General features: G+C 38.5%; 1 protein-coding gene across 2 annotated transcripts in view; it reads left to right on the top strand.

Annotated features, from left to right (window-relative positions):
- Positions 1 to 18,104, top strand: part of FAM168A (family with sequence similarity 168 member A) — a 218,726-nt gene that overhangs the window by 124,952 nt on the left and 75,670 nt on the right. For both annotated transcript variants that reach the window (XM_004381948.2, XM_023736553.1), the window contains exon 2: positions 17,619 to 17,706. In XM_004381948.2, coding sequence (XP_004382005.1) covers positions 17,637 to 17,706 — 70 coding nt within the window. In that variant the 5' untranslated portion in view covers positions 17,619 to 17,636. The remainder of the gene's footprint in view (positions 1 to 17,618; positions 17,707 to 18,104) is intronic.

The raw sequence follows: 18,104 nt of genomic DNA, 5'->3' as shown, positions 1-18,104 counted from the left end.
GCTTATAGGTGGATGAATTTACATTTGGATTCTCAATTCTGTTCTGTTGGTCTATGTATCTGTTGTTGAACCAGTACTAGTCTGTTTTGACTACCGTGGCGGTTTAACAGGTTCTAAAATCAGGTAGTGTAAGGCCTCCCACATTATTCTTCTCGAGTAATGCTTTACTTCTCTGGGGCCTCTTCCCGTTTTCATATGACGTTGGTGATTTGCTTCTCCATCTCATTAAAAAATGCCAGTGGAATTTGGATCGGGATTGCATTGTATCTGTAGATTGCTTTTGGTAGAACTGACATTTTTACAGTTGAGTCTTCCTATCCATGAGCAAGGTATGTTTTTCCACTTATGCAAGTCTGTTTTGGTTTCTGCCCTCCAAGGACTTTAAATGTAACTTGGGCAGGCAGAAATGGACACAAAGGAATTAAGGGAGGGAACAAAGGGGGTGGTTGGGGAAGGGGAAAATACTTAAATGTGGGACTTACCAACTTCTGGGTTTAGTTTGGGGACTTGGCTTGCCTTGGGAAGATATTATCTATGATAACTTTTCTCAGACTGTAGCTTGGGAAAGATCTGAACCGCTAATATGAGATGAAATTGGAGACAGGGTCAGTGTTCAGAGTTTGCCATTCTTGTATAATAGCAACAACAGTGTGGTGCAGGAGAAAGAATGGGGAAATTGAGTTCAAATCCCTGGTTTGTTACTAAGAAGATACTTGCTCTTGAGCATTTTACGTTATTATCACTGAATAAATACCTCAAATAATTATTTTGTGGAGTTTAACAAACATTTATGGGAGTCTGTTCTGTGCTATCTGAATTCTAAGGTTGCAGAAGTGAAAGAAAGAGACCCCCAGAAACTCCCAGTCCATTGAGAAGAATTGTGCCATATGAAAGCATGAAATAGAAGCCATGTGAGAATATAAACATGAAGGCTTCCATCAGGAAGATAATCAAACGTTATCAAGTCGGCTTCTAACTGGAATGGTATTACCAGAAGTAACTTCCCATCATACCTCCTAACCATTAGGTTGTTCAAATCCACCAGGTGCTCCGTGGAAACCCTTTGGGGCAGTTCTACCCTGTACTTTAGGGTCACTATGAGTTGGAATTGACTCATCGGCAACAGCTTTGGTTATGGTTTGATGGGTCATTTTGTCATCTCCCATTAGCCCATGGAGCCCTGGTAGTGTAGTAATTAAGAGCTTAGCTGCTAACCAAAAGGTCAGCAGTTTGAATCCACCAGCCACTCTTTTGGAAACCCTATAGGGCAGTTCTAATCTGTCCTATAGGGTCATTATGAGTGGGAATCGACTCGACTGTACTGGTTTTGGGTTTTTTTTTTTGTTGTTGTTATTAGCCCCTAACCTCCCACTCTTCCCAGCTGTCTGAGACTTGTGTGTGTGTGTGTTTTGTTTGTTTTTTGTCAACTATTGGTCCCTGAAGGCTCAGGATTATTAGGAGGAGGGAATGAAGTAACATCAGTGAAATCAACCAGGATTAGCATCTGACTTATGGTAGGAAGTGACTAAGAGCTTTCCATATCCATGATCTTTGTGTCATCACAGAACAAAGGATGAAGGTTTCAACTTTTAGGTAGGGAACCAAGGAAGGCCTTACTGAGAAGTTAATTTTTAATTAAGATCTGAAGAAAGTGAGAGAGTGAACTGGAGGAAGAGCATTCCATGCAAAGGGAGTAGCAAGTGCATAGCCCTTGAGGCTAGACCTGGCATGTTTCAGGGAACAGCAGGAAGCGAGAATGGCTGAAGTGATGTGAGCAAGGGGGAGAGTAATAGAAGAAATCAAAAGGTTGGGATGGGAGCAGATCTTGTTGGGCTTCTAGATCCTAGTAAAGACTTGACTTTTCCACCGAGTGAGATGGGAAATCCTTGAGAATTTTGATAGAGTGACCTCATTTGATTTTTTCATTGAATCACTCTGACTGTATGTTGAAAATAGATAGAAAAAGGTGTAAATACAAAGGCAGGGAGTCTAGTCAGGAGACAGTTGCATTAATCCTGGTGAAAGATGATGGTGGCTTTGATTAAGGTGGTGGAAGTGGGGATAGTGACAATTGATTGAATTCTGAATATATTTTGAGGTAGAACCAGAAAAGATTTGCTGATGGACTAGTTGTGAGGTGTGAGAAAAAGAGAAGTGAAGAACGACACCAAAATTTTGTCCTATGCAGTTGGAAGTTTAGAGTTGCCATTAACTGAACTGGGGAAGACTTCAAGATAAACAGATTTTAGGGGAAGGGTGAGTGAATATAAGAATATAGGTGGTATTTAGAGCCAGGAGATTGGATTGAGGTGACTTTAGGAGTACATGTAGCTAGAAAAGAAAAGAGGCCCAAGACTTTAGCCTAGGTCTCCATAAAGTTTAGAAGTTGAGAAAGGTGCTGCCAGAACGATGGGGGGTAAAAACAAGGTGGGTGTAGTATCTGGAAGTCAAGTGAAGAAAGTGTATAAAAGAGGAAAGCATGATCAGCTGTGTCAAAGGCTGCTAAAATATGCCAAGAAAGGTGAGGGCTGAAAATTTTATCAATTTATTTAACAGATATTTTCCAGCCATCTACTTTGTGCCTGACTTTTTGGTAGGCATTGGGAATAAAACCCAGATCAAGACAAATATTTGCTGTTGTAGGCTTTATAGTCAGGGTTGGGATACAATTACATTACATTGTGGTAAATACTACAGAAACTTCCTAGAAAAAATAATATCTAATTGAGCTCTGAAAAGAAGAGTAGGAACAATCCAGACTAAGGGATAGAGAAGATGACGGACAACCCAGAAATGATGGTGAAGGGGGTGGTATTTTAGACAAAGACAATAGCATGTATAAAGACTTACAGGGAAGGCAGCTGAAAAAGATAAATTGTATTGGAGTACGGAGTGTGAAGGTACAAGGATGTTATTTTGAAATTACAGCCATTTTAGGTATCACATCGGGATTGTGAAGCAGCATGGTATCACGGAAAGGACAGTAGATTTGGAGTCTGAAGACCTAACTTTGAGCCCCTGGCTTTCCACTAACCATCTATGAGAACTTGGACAAATCATTTAATGTCTCTGATTCTGTTCCTTATCTGCAAAATAGTCATTGCTAACTCTTCCATATATAGCTAGAAAAGTGCTACACAGATGAAAGCCTTCTTTGACTCTTCTGCCAACCAAATGACATCTTTTTTTTTTTTTCTGTTTCAAGCACTTTATTCTAGTATAGCTTCTTGCGTTCTACTCAGTCTTATACATTACTGTCTCCCCACTAAAACATGAATTCTTCTAAAAAGGGCAGAGACCTGGCACATAGTAAGTCCTAAGTACTTGTGTGGTTTAATGAAAAATTGAATTCTATATTAAGGGAGAGTCCCTCTAAAATTTGTTTGCCCTTAAAAAAAATCCTTGAGAAGAAATTTTGTGTTATTTGGAAGCATTTGGCTTTAAAGACAGTTTTTGTTAGGTTTTTGATTAGCTAGATAGCCATTTTTTTTTTTAAGGCTGTTTCAGTGGGGTGAGTGTCCTGGTGGTGAAATGTGATGTTTTGCAGATGAGCGTCTCATTTACAGGCAGGCACAAAAGCTGGTTTTTCTGTTTATGTGTGAAAAGATCCTTCTGTTGACTGTGGAAGCGCTAAAATATTAAAATCCTCTTTGGTAGGTTCCTAGAAATCAGAGTTCTCCTCCATTTTATCTTTAGATTGAGACATTGTCTAAGATGAAATGTTATATACAGAACTGTAAAATAAAAACAGCTTCTATAAAAAACAACAACAACTGAGCTTCCTTGTGTATCATACTGATGGAATTAAGGAAAAACACTACTAAAACAGTGAATTTTCCTAAATTTGTTTGGTAAGAAGAAGTTCATGTTAAGTTAATGCATTGAATTCTTATAAAGGTTTTGATCTTTTTGTTCACCCATTAATTCAGTCATTCATCTTGTCACCAGATGTTTATTGAGCACCCTGCTTTATAGCAGGCCCTTTTCTAGTGAGCAAAACAGATACAGTCTCTTGACTTCATGTGCCTAAAACCTAGCAGGAAGAAAAGATTTGGGCAAGCAAATTACAGCTATAATGAACGTTTATAACAGAAAAATTGAGAGAGCTCTGAGATCATAGAACGGCCTGTAGCCATGCCCAATCTAGTTTTCTGAGATCCTTCGTAAGAGCTGAGTGGATACAATTGAGAAATGGAGACAGGATACAGGATGATAGCATCCCTGCCATATTTTTCCTCAGATTCTATGCTCCAGCCTTCCAGAACTAGTCTGTATTCTCTGAATGTACTTTGCCCTCTCATGGTGTAATTTCACAAATGGCCTTTCCTTCCCCTTTTCCCTCTGTAGAATTTCTGTCATCCCTCAAACACAGATAAATCAAATGCCACATCCTTTTGAAACTTACTATACCTCTCCCCTCAATTAAATAGGATTAATCTCGGCTACATGTAACAGAAATCCAAAATAACAGTGGTTACAAAATAAACAAACTAACAAAACCCAAACCCGTTGCCATTGAGTCGATTCCGACTCAGCAACCGTATAGGACAGAGTAGAACTGCCCCATAAGGTTTCCAAGGAGCAGCTGGTGGATTCTAACCGCTGACCTTTAGTTTAGCAGCTGTAACTCTTAACCACTGCACCAGCAGGGTTCTAGTTAAAAAATAGAGGGTTTTATTCTCTCATATAATAGAAGTACAGAGGTTGGTAGCTCTGGGCTAAAATGGTTGTTCTATGAAGTCATCAAGAACCGAGACTCCTTTTGCCATCCTTGGTTTGAGGCTTCCATGTTTAAGATCACTTCATGGAAAATAAGGCTGCTGAGCTCCAACCATCGTGTCCTAATTGTAGACAGCAGGAGACAATAAAGGGGAGGGGAGGACAAAAAGAAAGAGCATCTCTCCCAGCTAACAGTTTCCTTTCAGCAGCCTTCCCAGAAGTCCTACCCGGTATTTTAGTTACATCTCATTGGGTAGAACCAATCACGTAACCACACCTACATGCAAGGGAGATGGGGAAATAGAATCCTTTTAGCTGAACATTTTGCCACCTAGTGACAGTCTCTGCATCCCCCTACCCTTGCCCAAGTTAGTTTTCTTTCTTCAATTTCTAGCACTCAGTACAGTAATAGTACTATATTGCTATTAATTGTCAGTTTCCATATCTGTCTTCCTAATCAAACTATAACCACCCCAGTGACAGAAATTGTGTCCTGTTATCTCTGAATCCGTAGTATCTTGAACAGGGTCTGCCATAGGAGGTATCAGTTTGTGTGTATAAAATGAGAGTGTTGAACTAAATGACTTAATCCCTTTTAGTTTATTTAAAAAAAAAAAAACCTTATTTCTTGAATCATCAATTTGTATTTTAACAGCTTTATTGAGATGATTTATATGTAATAAAATTTGCCTGTTATAAATGTACAATTTAAACTTTTTGGTAAACTTACAAGTGAGTTGTGCAACTTACAAGTGAGTTGTGCAGCTATCTCCAAAATCCAGTTTTAGACCATTTCTCTTACCCCTAAAAGATCACTTAATCCTATCTACAGTCAATCCCCATTTTACTCCAAGTCCCAGGTGATCAAAAATCTAATTTCTGCCTGTATGGATTTGCCTTTTCTGAATATTTCATATAAATGGAATCACAACATGTGGTCTTTTGTTCTGCCTTCTTTCACTTAGCATAGTGTTTTTTGTTTTTAACTGTGGTGAAAATGTACACAACAAAACGTACTTCAGCCATTTCTGTGTGCAACCATTCTTGCTATCCTTTTCCAAATTATTCTACCACCATTAACATACATTCAGTGAACCCTAACAAAAACTCCCTCTTTCCCTCTCTGTCTCACTCCTGGTAACCATTAATAATTTTTGGTTTCTATATATTTGGTTATTTCATGTAAGTGAGTTCAGTATTTGCCTTTTTGTGACTGACCTGTTTTGCTCAGAGCAGTGTTTTCTGGGTTCATCTATGTTGTGGCATACATCAGGACTTCATTCCTCTTTATGGCTGAGTTATATTCCATTATGTGTATATTAGCATAGCATTTTCAAGGTTCACCCATGTTGTCATACGTATCAATAGTTCATTTCTTTTTATTGCTGAACAGTAGTCCATTGTGTGGACATATCACATTCATTTATCCATTTACCAGTTGGTGAACATTTGAATTGTTTTCTCTTTTTGGCTATTATGTATAATGCTGCTATGAATATTCAAGTTCAAGTCTTTGAGGGGACCTGTGTTTTCATTTCTCTTGGGTGTATACCTTGGAGCAAACTTGCTGGGTCATATGGTAAGTGGTAAATAATGGTAAATTTATGTTTCACTTTTTTTTTTACTGTACATTTCTTCTTTTTTTTTTTTTTAAATTGTGATGAAAATATACACAGCAGATGTTTCACATGTTTCACTTTTTAGGAAACTACCAAACTATTTTTCAAAGTGGCTGCACTATTTTACATTCCCACCAGCATTGAATGAGGGTTTTATTTTCTCCATATCTTTGCCAACACTTGGTATTGCCTGTCTTACTGACTTTTGCCATACTAGTGGGTTTGAAGTATATCTCATTGTGATTTTAATTTGCATTTCCTAATGACTCATGATGTTGAATATTCTTTCATGTGCTTTTTAGCCATTCATATATATCTTCTTTGATGAGATGGTGTCTTATCTAGTGCTGCTATAACAAAAATACCACAAGTGGGTGGCTTTAACAAACAGAAATTTATTTTCTCACAGTTTAGGAGGCTAGAAGTCCGAATTTAGATGCTGGCTGTAGGGGAAGGCTTTCTGCCTCTGTTAGCTCTAGAGGAAGGTCCTTGTCTCTTTTGAGCTTCTAATCCTGAGCGATCTTCATGTGGCTTGGCATCTGTTTTATACAATCTCTGCTTGCTAGCTTGCTTGTTCAGTCTCTTATATCTCAAAAGAGATTAACTCAAGATACACCCTAAACTGATTCTGTCTCATTAACGTAGAAAAGACAACCCATTCCAAAATGGAATTATAACCACAGGCATAGAGGTTAGGATTTACAACACATATTCTTCAGGGACACAATTCAATCTATAACATTCCACCCCTTGGTCCCCACCCAGATTCATGTCCTTGCCAAATGTAAAATACATTTACCCCATCACATTATCCCAAAAGTTTTAAATCAACTCCAAGTCCAAAATCTCATTTTCTGAATCATATAAATCAAATATGGGTGAGACTTTAGGCGTATTCCATCCTGGGAAAAAATTCCTCTTCATCTGTGAACCTGTGAAATGCAAACAAGTTATCTGTTTCCAAAGTACAGTGGTGGAACAGGCACAAGGTAGACATTTCCATTACAAATGAGAGACATTGAAGGGAAAGAAAGGATATCAGGCATTAAGCAAGTACAAAACCCAGCAGAACAATTTACATTAGCTCTCAAGGCTTGAAAATAATCTTCTGTTCTCTGAGACCATCTGGGCAAGGGCTCTGCACTCCAGAATATGGGTGTTGGCCACACCCTCTGGATTCTGGGCAGAGGGCCCTAGGCTTCAGCTCTGCCCTCCAGGCCCACTGGGATAACAACTCTGCTCCCTCGGCTTTGGGTGGTCCCATTCTCCTAGCCCATCTGAGTTACGAACCCACTCCCTCAGCCAGTTCTTCTGCCCCTTAAGCATGACAGCCCCATCCCCTCAGCTTTGGGCAATGGCGCCATCTCCCTGGCGCTTGTGAACAGCAGCCCTGTACTCCAGAACTGATTTGGTGAAGATCTGACTCTTTTAAACCAAGGAGGCCGTGACTCCACCCTTTGAAACCAGTGCAACCTTGCTTCCAGAGCTCCTCCCAACAGTTCTGCTGATCTCCGAGCTGCCCCAGGGATGGTCCGTTTCTTGGAGGACAACAGATGTAGCTCCTTTGGCCTGTTTCCTGCGTGTAGAATTCCAAGAGACAGACAACATTCCTTCTTTTTGTTCTTTATCTGTTGCCTTCGGTCTAAACCGATGAGTTTTCTGCTGTGGTAGTTGGTTAGATCCACCAGTCACAAAACATTAGCTGTCTCATACAATATTTGTCCCCTTTTGATTGACTTGTTTCACACAGCATAATGCCTTCCAGATTCATCCATGTTGTGAGCTGTTTATATGGTCTCATACAATATTTGTCCCTTTGTGATTGACTTATTTCACACAGCATAATGCCCTCCAGATTCATCCATGTTGTGAGATGTTTTGTGGATTTATCATTGTTCTTTATTGTTTCGTAGTATTCCATTGTGTGTACCATAATGTTTATCCATTCATCTGTTGATGGGCACTTAGGTTGTTTCCATTTTTTGCTTTTGTTAATAGTGCTTCAGTGAACATAGGTGTGCATATGTCTGTTAGTGTGACAGCTCTTATTTCTCTAGGATATATTCCTAGGAGTGGGATTGCTGGATTGTATGGTATTTCTATTTCTAGCTTTTTAAGGAGGTGCAATATCGTTTTCCATAGTGGTTGTACCATTTTATATTCCTACCAGCACTGCATAAGAGTTCCAATCTCCCTGCAACCTCTCCAACATTTGTTATTTTCTGTTTTTTTGATTAGTGCCAGTAATGTTGGGGTAAGATGATATCTTATTGTAGTTTTGATTTGCATTTCTCTAATGGTTAATGATCGTGAGCATTTCCTCATGTGTCTGTTAGCCACCTGAATGTCTTCTTGGTGAAGTGTCTGTTCATATCCTTTGCCCGTTTTTTATTTGGATTGTTTGTCTTTTTGTTATTGAGGTGTTGAAGTAGTCTATAGATTTTAGAGATTAGACCCTTGTCGGTTATGTTGTAGCCAAAATTTTTTCCCAGTCTGTGGGTTCTCTTTTTACTCTTTTGGTGAAGTGTTTTGATGAGCGTAAGTGTTTAATTTTTAGGAGCTCCCAGTTATCTAGTTCATCTTCTGCTGTGTATACATTTTTAGTTATGTTTGGTATTCTATTTATGCCATATATTAGGGCCCCTAGTGTTGTCCCTGTTTTTTCCTTCCATGATCTTATCGTTTTAGGTTTTGTATTTAGTTCGTTGATCCATTTTGAATTAGTTTTTACATACGGTGTGAGGTATGGTTCTTGTTTCCCTTTTTTACAGGTGGACAACCAGTTTTGCCAGCACTATTTGTTAAAAAGCTTGTCTTTTCCCCATTTAATGGACTTTGATCCTTTGTCAAAGATCAGCCGACCATAGATGGATGGATTCACATTCGGATTCTGGATTCTTCTCCATTGGTCTATGTGTCTGTCGTCGTACCAGTACCAGGCTATTTTGACTACTGTGGCTGTATAGTAGGTTCTGAGATCAGGTAATGTGAGGCCTCCTACTTCGTTCTTTTTCTTCAGTAATACTTTGTTTATCTGGGGCCTCTTTTCTTTCCATATAAAGTTGGTGATTAGTTTTTCCATCTAGATAAAGAATGCTGTTGGTATTTGGATTGGGATTGCATTATATCTGTAGATTGCTTTGGGTAGTATTGACATTTTCACAATGTTGAGTCTTCCTGTCTATGAGCGTGGTATGTTTTTCCATTTATGTAGGTCTCTTTTGGTTTCTTGCAGTAGTGTTTTGTGGTTTTCTTTGTAGAGTTCTTTTACATGCCTAGTTATATTTATTCCTAAGTATTTAACTTTTTAGGGGCTATTGTAAATGGTATTGTTTTCCTGATTTCTTTTTTTTTCTAACTGATTTTTGAATGTTGATCTTGTATCCTGCTACTCTGCTGAATCTTTGTATTAGTTCCAGTAATTTTCTTTGGAATCTTTGGGGTTCTCTATGTATAGTATCATATACATGATATCATATACATATGATATAGTATCATATCATCTGTAAATAGTGATAGTTTCACTTCTTTCTTTCTAATTTGGATATCCTTTATTTCTTTTCTTGTCTTATCTGTTATTCTTCTAATATGGTGTATATATTGATTGATTTTCATATGTTGGACCAATCTTGCATCCTGGGATAAAATACCATTTGGTAATAGTGTATAATGCCTTTTAAAATGTTGTTCGACTCTGTGTGCTAGTGTTTGTTGAGGATTTTTACATCTATGTTGAAATGAGATATTTGTCTGTAGTTTTCTTGTGATGTCTGTGTCTGGTTTTGGTAACAGGGTAACTGTCCTCATAGAATGAGTTTGGAAGTGTTCCTTCGTCTTCTTTTTTTGGAAGAGTTTTTTAAAGATTGGTGTTAATTCTTCTTTCAGTGTTTACTAGGATTCACCAGTGCAGGTATCTGTTCCTGGAATTTTATTTGGGGGGAAGTTTTTAAATTGCTAATTCAGTCTCTTTACTTGTTTAGGTCTATTCAGATTTTTTTATGTCTTCTTAATGTAGTTTTGGTAATTGAATTAGTCCATTTCATCTACGTTATCTAATTTGTTGACATAAAATTGTTCATGGTTACTCTCTTCTAATCCTTTTAATTTTTGTAGGGTTGATGGTGGTGTCCCCTCTTTCATTCCTGATTTTGGTAATTATGTTTCTTCTCATTTTTTCTTGGTCAATCTAGCTGTCAATTTTATTCATTTTTTCAAAGAACCAACTTTTGGTTTTGTTGATTTTCTGTGTTGTTTTTGTATTTTTTAAATTCATTGAATTTTGTTCTAATCTGTATTTCCTTCTTTCTGCCTGCTTTGGTCAGTTTGCTCTTCATTTTCTAGTTTCTTAAAATGGAATGAAAGTTATTGATTTAAGATCTCTCTTCTAATAGCGATGTTAAGGGCTATAAATTTTCCTCAAAGCACTGCTTTAGCTACTTCCATTAAAGTTTGATGTTTTGAGTTTTTGTTTTCATTCAGCTCAAAATATTTTCTAATTGTCCTTGTAATTTACCATCTGACCCATGAATTATTTCAAAGTATCTTAAACAATTTCCAAATATTTGTAGACTTCCCACATTTACTCTATTGTTGATTTCTAATTAAATTTCATTACTGCAGCCATAGGCAACACTAGTTTACTTTCTGTCTATAGATTTGCCTGTTTTGAACATTTCCTATCAGTGGAATTATACAATATGTAATTTTTATGACTGGCTTTTTTCATATAGCATAATGTTTTCAAATTTCATCCATGTTGTAGCATGTATTCTTGATTCCTTTTTTTTGAAAAACTGCTTTATTTAGATGTAGTTCATATAGCACATAATTTATCAATTTAACATATAAAATTCAGTGGCTTTTAGTATATTCACTGAGTTGTGTATCTATCACCACAGTCAACTTTGTTGTTGTTAGGTGCTGTTGTGTTGGTTCCGACTCATAGCAACCATGTGTACCACAAAATGAAACACTGCCTTCTCCTGCACCATCATCACAATCATTGTTATGCTAGAGCCCATTGTTGCAGCCACTGTGTCAGTCTATCTCGTTGAGGGTCTTCCTCTTTTTCGCTGACCCTCTACTTTACCAAGCATGATGTCCTTCTCCAGGGACTGATCCCTCCTGATAACATGTCCAAACTATGTAAGACATAGTCCTGCCATCCTTGCTTCTAATGAGCATTCTGGTTGTACTTCTTCCAAGACAGATTTGTTTGTTCTTTTGGCAGTCCATGGTATATTCAGTATTCTTCAACACCAAAGGCATCAATTCTTGTGTGGTCTTCCTTATTCATCGTTCAGCTTTCACATATATATGAGGTGATTGAAAACAGCATGGTTTGGGTCAGGTTCACCTTAGTCCTCAAAGTGACGTCTTGGCTTTTTAACACTTTAAAGAGGTCTTTTGCAACAAATTTGCCCAAGCAGTGTGCCTTTTGATTTTTGACTGCTGCTTCCATGGATGTTGATTATGGATTCGGGTAAAATGAAATCCTTGACAGCTTCAATCTTTTCTCTGTTTATCATGATGTTGCTTTTTTATCATGATGATGTCCAGTTGTGAGGATTTTTGTTTTCTTTATGTTGAGGTGTAATTCATACTGAAGGCTATAGTCTTTGATGTTCATCAGTGAGTGCTTCAAGTCCTCTTTACTTTCAACAAGCAAGGTTGTGTCATCTGCATAATGCAGGTTGTTAATGAGTCGTCTTCAGTCCTGGTGCCCCGTTCTTCTTCATATAGTCAGCTTCTTGGATTGTTTGCTCAGCACACAGATTGAATAGGTATAGTGAAAGGATACAACCCTGACACACACCTTTCCTGACTTTAAACTTTTTTTTTTTTTTAACCGTCAAAAGAAACCCCATGCCCTGTAGCCATTAGCCCTAGACAACCACTAGTTTCCTTTCTGTCTGTATAGATTTGCCTGTTCTGGACATTTCATATGAATGGAATCATACAATAGGTGACCTTTTGTATTTTGCTTCTTTAAATTAGCATAATGTTTTCAAGATTCATCCATGTAGCAAGTATCAGTGCTTCATTCCTTTTTGTTGCTGAACAGTCCATTGTATGGATATAGTACATTTTGTTTGTCTGTTCATCTGTTGATGAACATTTGGGTTATTTCAATTTTTTGGCTGTTATGAATAATACTGTTATAAACATTCATGTACAAGTTTTTGTGCGGACGTATGTTTTCAGTTCTCTTGGGTATATACCTTAGGGTTGCTATGAGTCAGGATTGACTTGATGGCAATGGGTTTGTTTTGTTTTGTTTTTGTATATATACCTAGAAGTGGAATTGCTGGGTTGTAGAGTAACTGTGTTTTATGTTTGAGGAGTTTCCAGACTGTTTTCCATAGCAGCCGCATCATTTTCAATTCCCACCAGCAATGTATGAGGGTTCCAGTTTCTCTGCACCCTTGTCAATACTTATTATTATCTATCTTCTTTTATTATAGCCATCCTAGGATGACTGTGAATCGGAATTGACTGATGGCTGTTGGAGAGGGTGTGAAGTGGTGTCTCATTGTGCTTTGGATTTGTATCTTTTATGTGTTTTTGGCTTTTTGTATATCTTCTTTGGAAAACTTCTATTCAGTTACTTTGCCAATTTTTATCTTTTTTTGGGTGGGGGATTAAATATATAGATAACAAAACATTTGCTATTTCAGCAATCTTCATATGTACAATTCAGTGACATTAAATATATTCATCATACTGTTCAGCTGTCACCATAAACCATTCCCAGATTTTGTCATCACTCTTAACAGATGCTCCAAAACTAAAACCCGTTGCCATTTAGTTGACTACGACTCATAGGGACTGTACAGGACAGAGTAGAACTGCCCCATCGGGTTTCCAAGGAGCAGCTGATGGATTTGAACTGCCAACCTGTTGGTTAGCAGCCAAGCTCCTAACTACTATGCCACCAGGGCTCCAAGGGAAGCTCAGTGTCCCCTAATTGCCTATTTTTTAAGTGGATTGTTTGTCTTTTTATTATTGAGTTGTAAGAATTCTTTGCATAATCTAAATACACACCCCTTATCAGATATATGATTTGTATATATTTTATCCCTTTTTATGGGTTATCTTTTCACTTTTTTTATGGTGTCTTTTGAAGCACTAAAGTTTTGAGGTAGAATTTAGCTATTTTTTTCTTTGACTGCTTGTGCTTTTTGTGTCATATCTAAGAAACCATTGCTGAATCCAAGAGCACAAGGTTTACACCTATGTTTTCTTCTTTCTTCTAAGAGGTTTATAGTTTTAACTCTTACGTTTAGGTCTTTGATCTGTTTTGGGGCTAGTCTTGACTCTGTCTCTTACTTGCTTTGTGGCCTTGGACCATTCATTTGCCTTTTCTTAGCCTCACTTTTTCATCTGTAAAATTTAGCTAAATTTAAGGTTACTTCTAGCTCTAAAATTTTCTTCTCTGTGATTTATGAAATAATATAATAAATGTGAAAGCGCTTTGGGAAGTATAAGCTGCTTTCCAAGTGTGGTGGAATATTGATATCTTTGTAAAATGTATTCTTTTGAATGAATACTATTCTTCTGAATAAAATGCTTTTCTGAATGAATAGTATCATATGATTAAATTTAAATTAATTAAAATTAAACAAAAAATTCACTCAGTTGCACTAGCCACATTTTAAGAGCTTAATAGCCACATGTGGCTAGTGGCTAACAGCAGATATATAACATTTCCATTATTGTAGAAAGTTCTATTGGACAGCACTTCTCTGGACTCTCCATCTGGAAGAAGATAAAGGTATAAGATATGCACAGCCCAGTTTATTTTTATGATTGTTTTGCCTTTTTTCACCAATTCATTTTAATCTCATCTGAAAGAATAATAACAACGATCAGTTATTGTACCAGGGGGACACACACACACACACCTGTGAAATCCTTACAACAACAGAAAACAGGTCATTGTCAAGAGCTAGGAATTGGGGGATAGAGAGCATTGACTACAAAGTAGCATGAGGGAACTCTTTGGAGTGATGAATATTTTATATCTTGATTGTGGTGGTGTTTGTGCAACCATATAAATTTATTAGGGCTAATAAAAGCTTATACCCCAAAAGAGTGAGTTTTATTACGTGTAAATTATAGCTCCTTAAACTTGACTTAAAAAAAAACAAAAGCAAGAAAACTTTCCAACAACTTTACAAAGTAGGTGTTATTCTTTTTCATTTTGTGGTTAGAGGAAACTGAGGCTCAGAAAGTTTAGGGGTCTTTCCTGTTATCCCATAGTTGGTGTGTGGCAGTTCCAGGATTTGAATTTAAATCTGCCTCATCGTAGAACTTGTGTTCTTCCTACTCATTTTTAGGCTGTCTCTGAAATTATCATAGTTGTTAAGCATTTGGCTGCCAACCAAAAAGATCGGCAGTTTGAATCCACCAGCCACTCCTTGGAAACCCTATGGGTTAATTCTGCTCTGTCATATAGGGTCACTATGAGTCAGAATCGACTTGAAGGCAACGGGTTTTGGGTTTTTTCCTGAAACTATTAATAGTATGTAGGTTCTCTTGTGAAAGGCAGACCCTCCCTTAGAAGCCAGGAACTTTGCTTGGCTTTGAGCAGCTTCCCAGAAGTAGCTGTCACATTCTTATTCCAAATTTTGAATCCTGGCAGATCTCATTTCTGTCAGTCATTAGTTGGGATTGGAATTGATGCTGCTGTGGAATGCTGCCCCAGGCATGATCTCCTCCTGTGGCTGTGGCCCTCATTTTAGAGCAGCTGGAGACCATTTTCAAAGCTGATGAGCTTCCTTGGTTATGAAAAGCAATTTCATACTTTGTCCAATCAGCAACTTAGAGTGCCTTCTCAGTAGGAGAGTGCTCAGATGTTTATAGGACCAGCTGTACAGCTTATCACTTTAACAGTTTTCCTCTCCTCGTCGTATTAGGTAGAGAACTGGTTGGGTAGAGGAGAGATATAGTGTGATAGATCACTTTTGTGTGTGGCGTTTCTAGCCATGGTCTTTTAACTCCCCGGTGATTGGGCGGGACTGTGTGGTAGAGTAATTGTGGCCCACCAAAGAGTTGGTCAGTTTTGCCATCCCACTGGGCTTGAAATGAGTCACCCCAGAGGTGGGAAAGAGAAGAGCCCACCACCACCAAGGAAGGAGAGACTGGCAGGAGACAGCGCAGTGGGCTTCCTAGCCCACGGAGCAGGAAAGCTGAGTACCTTTGGGCAGAGACTGAGGGCTAGGGAAAGGTGTGCGTGCGAGCACAGGTGGGAAGAGGCTGTCCTGATGGAAGAACTGTATCCTTGAGTGTTCCTGAGACTGAATTGTAACCTATTATTTCTCTAATAAACCCTATAATCGTGAGTATGGTCAGTTCTCTGTGGCCATTACAATGAATTATCAAATCCAGCAGAGAAGTAGAGAGTGCCATGGGAGGGATGGTTGGTGTCAGAGTTGGTAAAGATGGTGGAGAGAGAAGGCATGTCTGACGTCCGTCTCATAGGAATCAGCCTTAGACTGTCAATCTTGATCCTCCTTACCCCTTCTGAAGCTAGAGGAGGTCAGACACTGCCCCACACCATTTTTACAAGAGATTAAAGGCAGGCAAAGTGTACAGGCAATCACCTGTGTTATTGTTGTATCATCATCATTTATATTGGCACGCCACTTTATAGTTTGCAATGTATTTTAACAACTGTGATTCTCTCAGTACACTGTGAGGTGAGTGCTAATATTTTGAGATACAGTGTTATCTGACTGTGTTTTTGGGTAACTGGCTGTAAGAATATGTTTTTCCTTCAGTTGAGCTTAGATTAAAAAAAAAAAAACAAAACTTGTTGCCATCAAGTCACTTCTGACTCATCATGACTCTATAGACAGAGTAAAACTGCCCCAAGGATTTTCAAGACTGTAAATCTTTACGGAAGCAGACTGCTCCATCTTTCTCCCACAGAGTGGCTGGTGGGTTCAAACCACCGGCTTTTGGTTAGCAGCTGAGCATTTAACCACTGCACCACCAGGGCTTCTTGAGCTGAAATATACCTCCCTTTAACTTTCATCCCCAAGTTGTCCTGCTTTCGGTTTGTCGACTGATGTCTGTTTAATCTAGCTTGTTGCCCTGGAGTGGTTTGCCAGGGCTGTACTTGGGGTACATTTCCAGAAAGTCTGTCCTCTGAAATTGACCAGTAGTATTTTAGCTTTTACCTGTCTGACTGTCCCAGCTTCCTCTCCTTGGGAATCCATCATTTCTCCACCTCTTAGTCCAGAACCCTGCCTGGTCAGACTAATTAATCACAGAGCAGTTGTCATCAAACCAGCTGTTGACTGTCTGCCTTCAACATTTGACTTGTTTCCTATCCTGAGGTGCTACAGGAGAAGTTAATGACCCCCAAAATTGCCCATCTATCCTGTGAGCCTAGTGAGGAGGGAATCGTTTGATTTTTATGATGTGTAAGTAATATAACTGAAGACACATTTTCAAACTTGTGTCAGCCTATGTGTCAGAAATGGTTCCTGAAACAAAGTGGGACAAATTGACTGGCTAATAGAGTTTAATGATGAATTTTCCGTTAATCAGAATGGAGAATGTGGTTCATTAAGATAATTAACCAGAATACTTGTTCAGGTGATACTTATTGCACAAAAATTTCCTAGAGTCTTTCCTTTGAATAAATTTGGAGAGAGATCCTGGCTAAGTTTCTTTGTTTGCATTAAAATGATCAATGGCAATAAATTCTCATTTTTTCAAAGCTGTTAGTAACTGGTATCTTGTCCTGTGCAGGTGTGAGGGGCAGGTGAGACATTTTCTGCTCTTCTTTCCAGCAGTGTGTATGCTCATCACCAGACACCTGGGCTCCTGTGATGAGCAGTAGAAGCACATCTTTTCCCAGCTCTTGGATTAGCATCATTAGAGTTGCAAGGGGACTCAGAGATCCTAAACTAATTCTCCCATTTAACACCAGGACATTGAAGTATAGAGAGGGAAGTGACTTGACTAATGCCACATAGTATGCTAGTGGCAGTAGTCTGTGGCATATTGGGAGTGAAACTGAACGGAGAGCCAAAAGGCCTGGGTTGACGTTAGGCAAGTTATCGCACTACTCTGCTTCTCTGTAAAATAGGAAAAGTATCTAGCATAGGGCCAAGTACAAAAGAAATGAACTTTTTGTTTGGTCCTCTTTCCACAACACCATGATGATGATTCCCTTTGAGCATAAACTGGAGATTATAGAGGTGAAGCTGATGTCAGGGAGAATTGAGCAATCAGTAGTCAATGCTGTTTTCTTTGTTTTCTCTGCAGGATCCTCAGTCTTCCACAATGAACCCTGTTTACAGCCCCGTGCAGCCTGGGGCTCCCTATGGCAACCCTAAGAGCATGGCCTACACAGGTGAGTGGTGTGAGAATGACTCTCACTTTGAGAAATGGTGATTAAGGATGTTACCAAACAACTTGGTGAATGACTTGATATACTAAACCTCCATAAAGCCCTGGTAAAGCTTGAAACATGGAGGTTTGGAATCTAGTAGAGATTGAAATGACACTCTTGAGACTAAGGATCATTGAATTGTCAACTAGGGGGAAGGAAGGAGGACACATTTATTGAGTACCTACCGTGGGCTTGAATTTTTTTCTTTAGTTCTTTCAGCTTGAGAAATGCTGAATGTGTGCTTCCCTTTCGGTTTTCTATCTCCAGGTTTTTGCACATGTCGTTGTAATACTTTACTTTGTCTTCTCAAGCCACCTTTTGAAATCTTCTGTTCAGCTCTTCTACTTCATCATTTCTTC

The sequence above is a fragment of the Trichechus manatus genome, unplaced genomic scaffold, assembly GCF_000243295.1.
Source record: "Trichechus manatus latirostris isolate Lorelei unplaced genomic scaffold, TriManLat1.0 scaffold00088, whole genome shotgun sequence".
Classification (NCBI taxonomy): Eukaryota; Metazoa; Chordata; class Mammalia; order Sirenia; family Trichechidae; genus Trichechus; species Trichechus manatus.
Note: the sequence above shows the minus strand (reverse complement) of the source record. Positions and strands in the feature narration are given on the sequence as shown.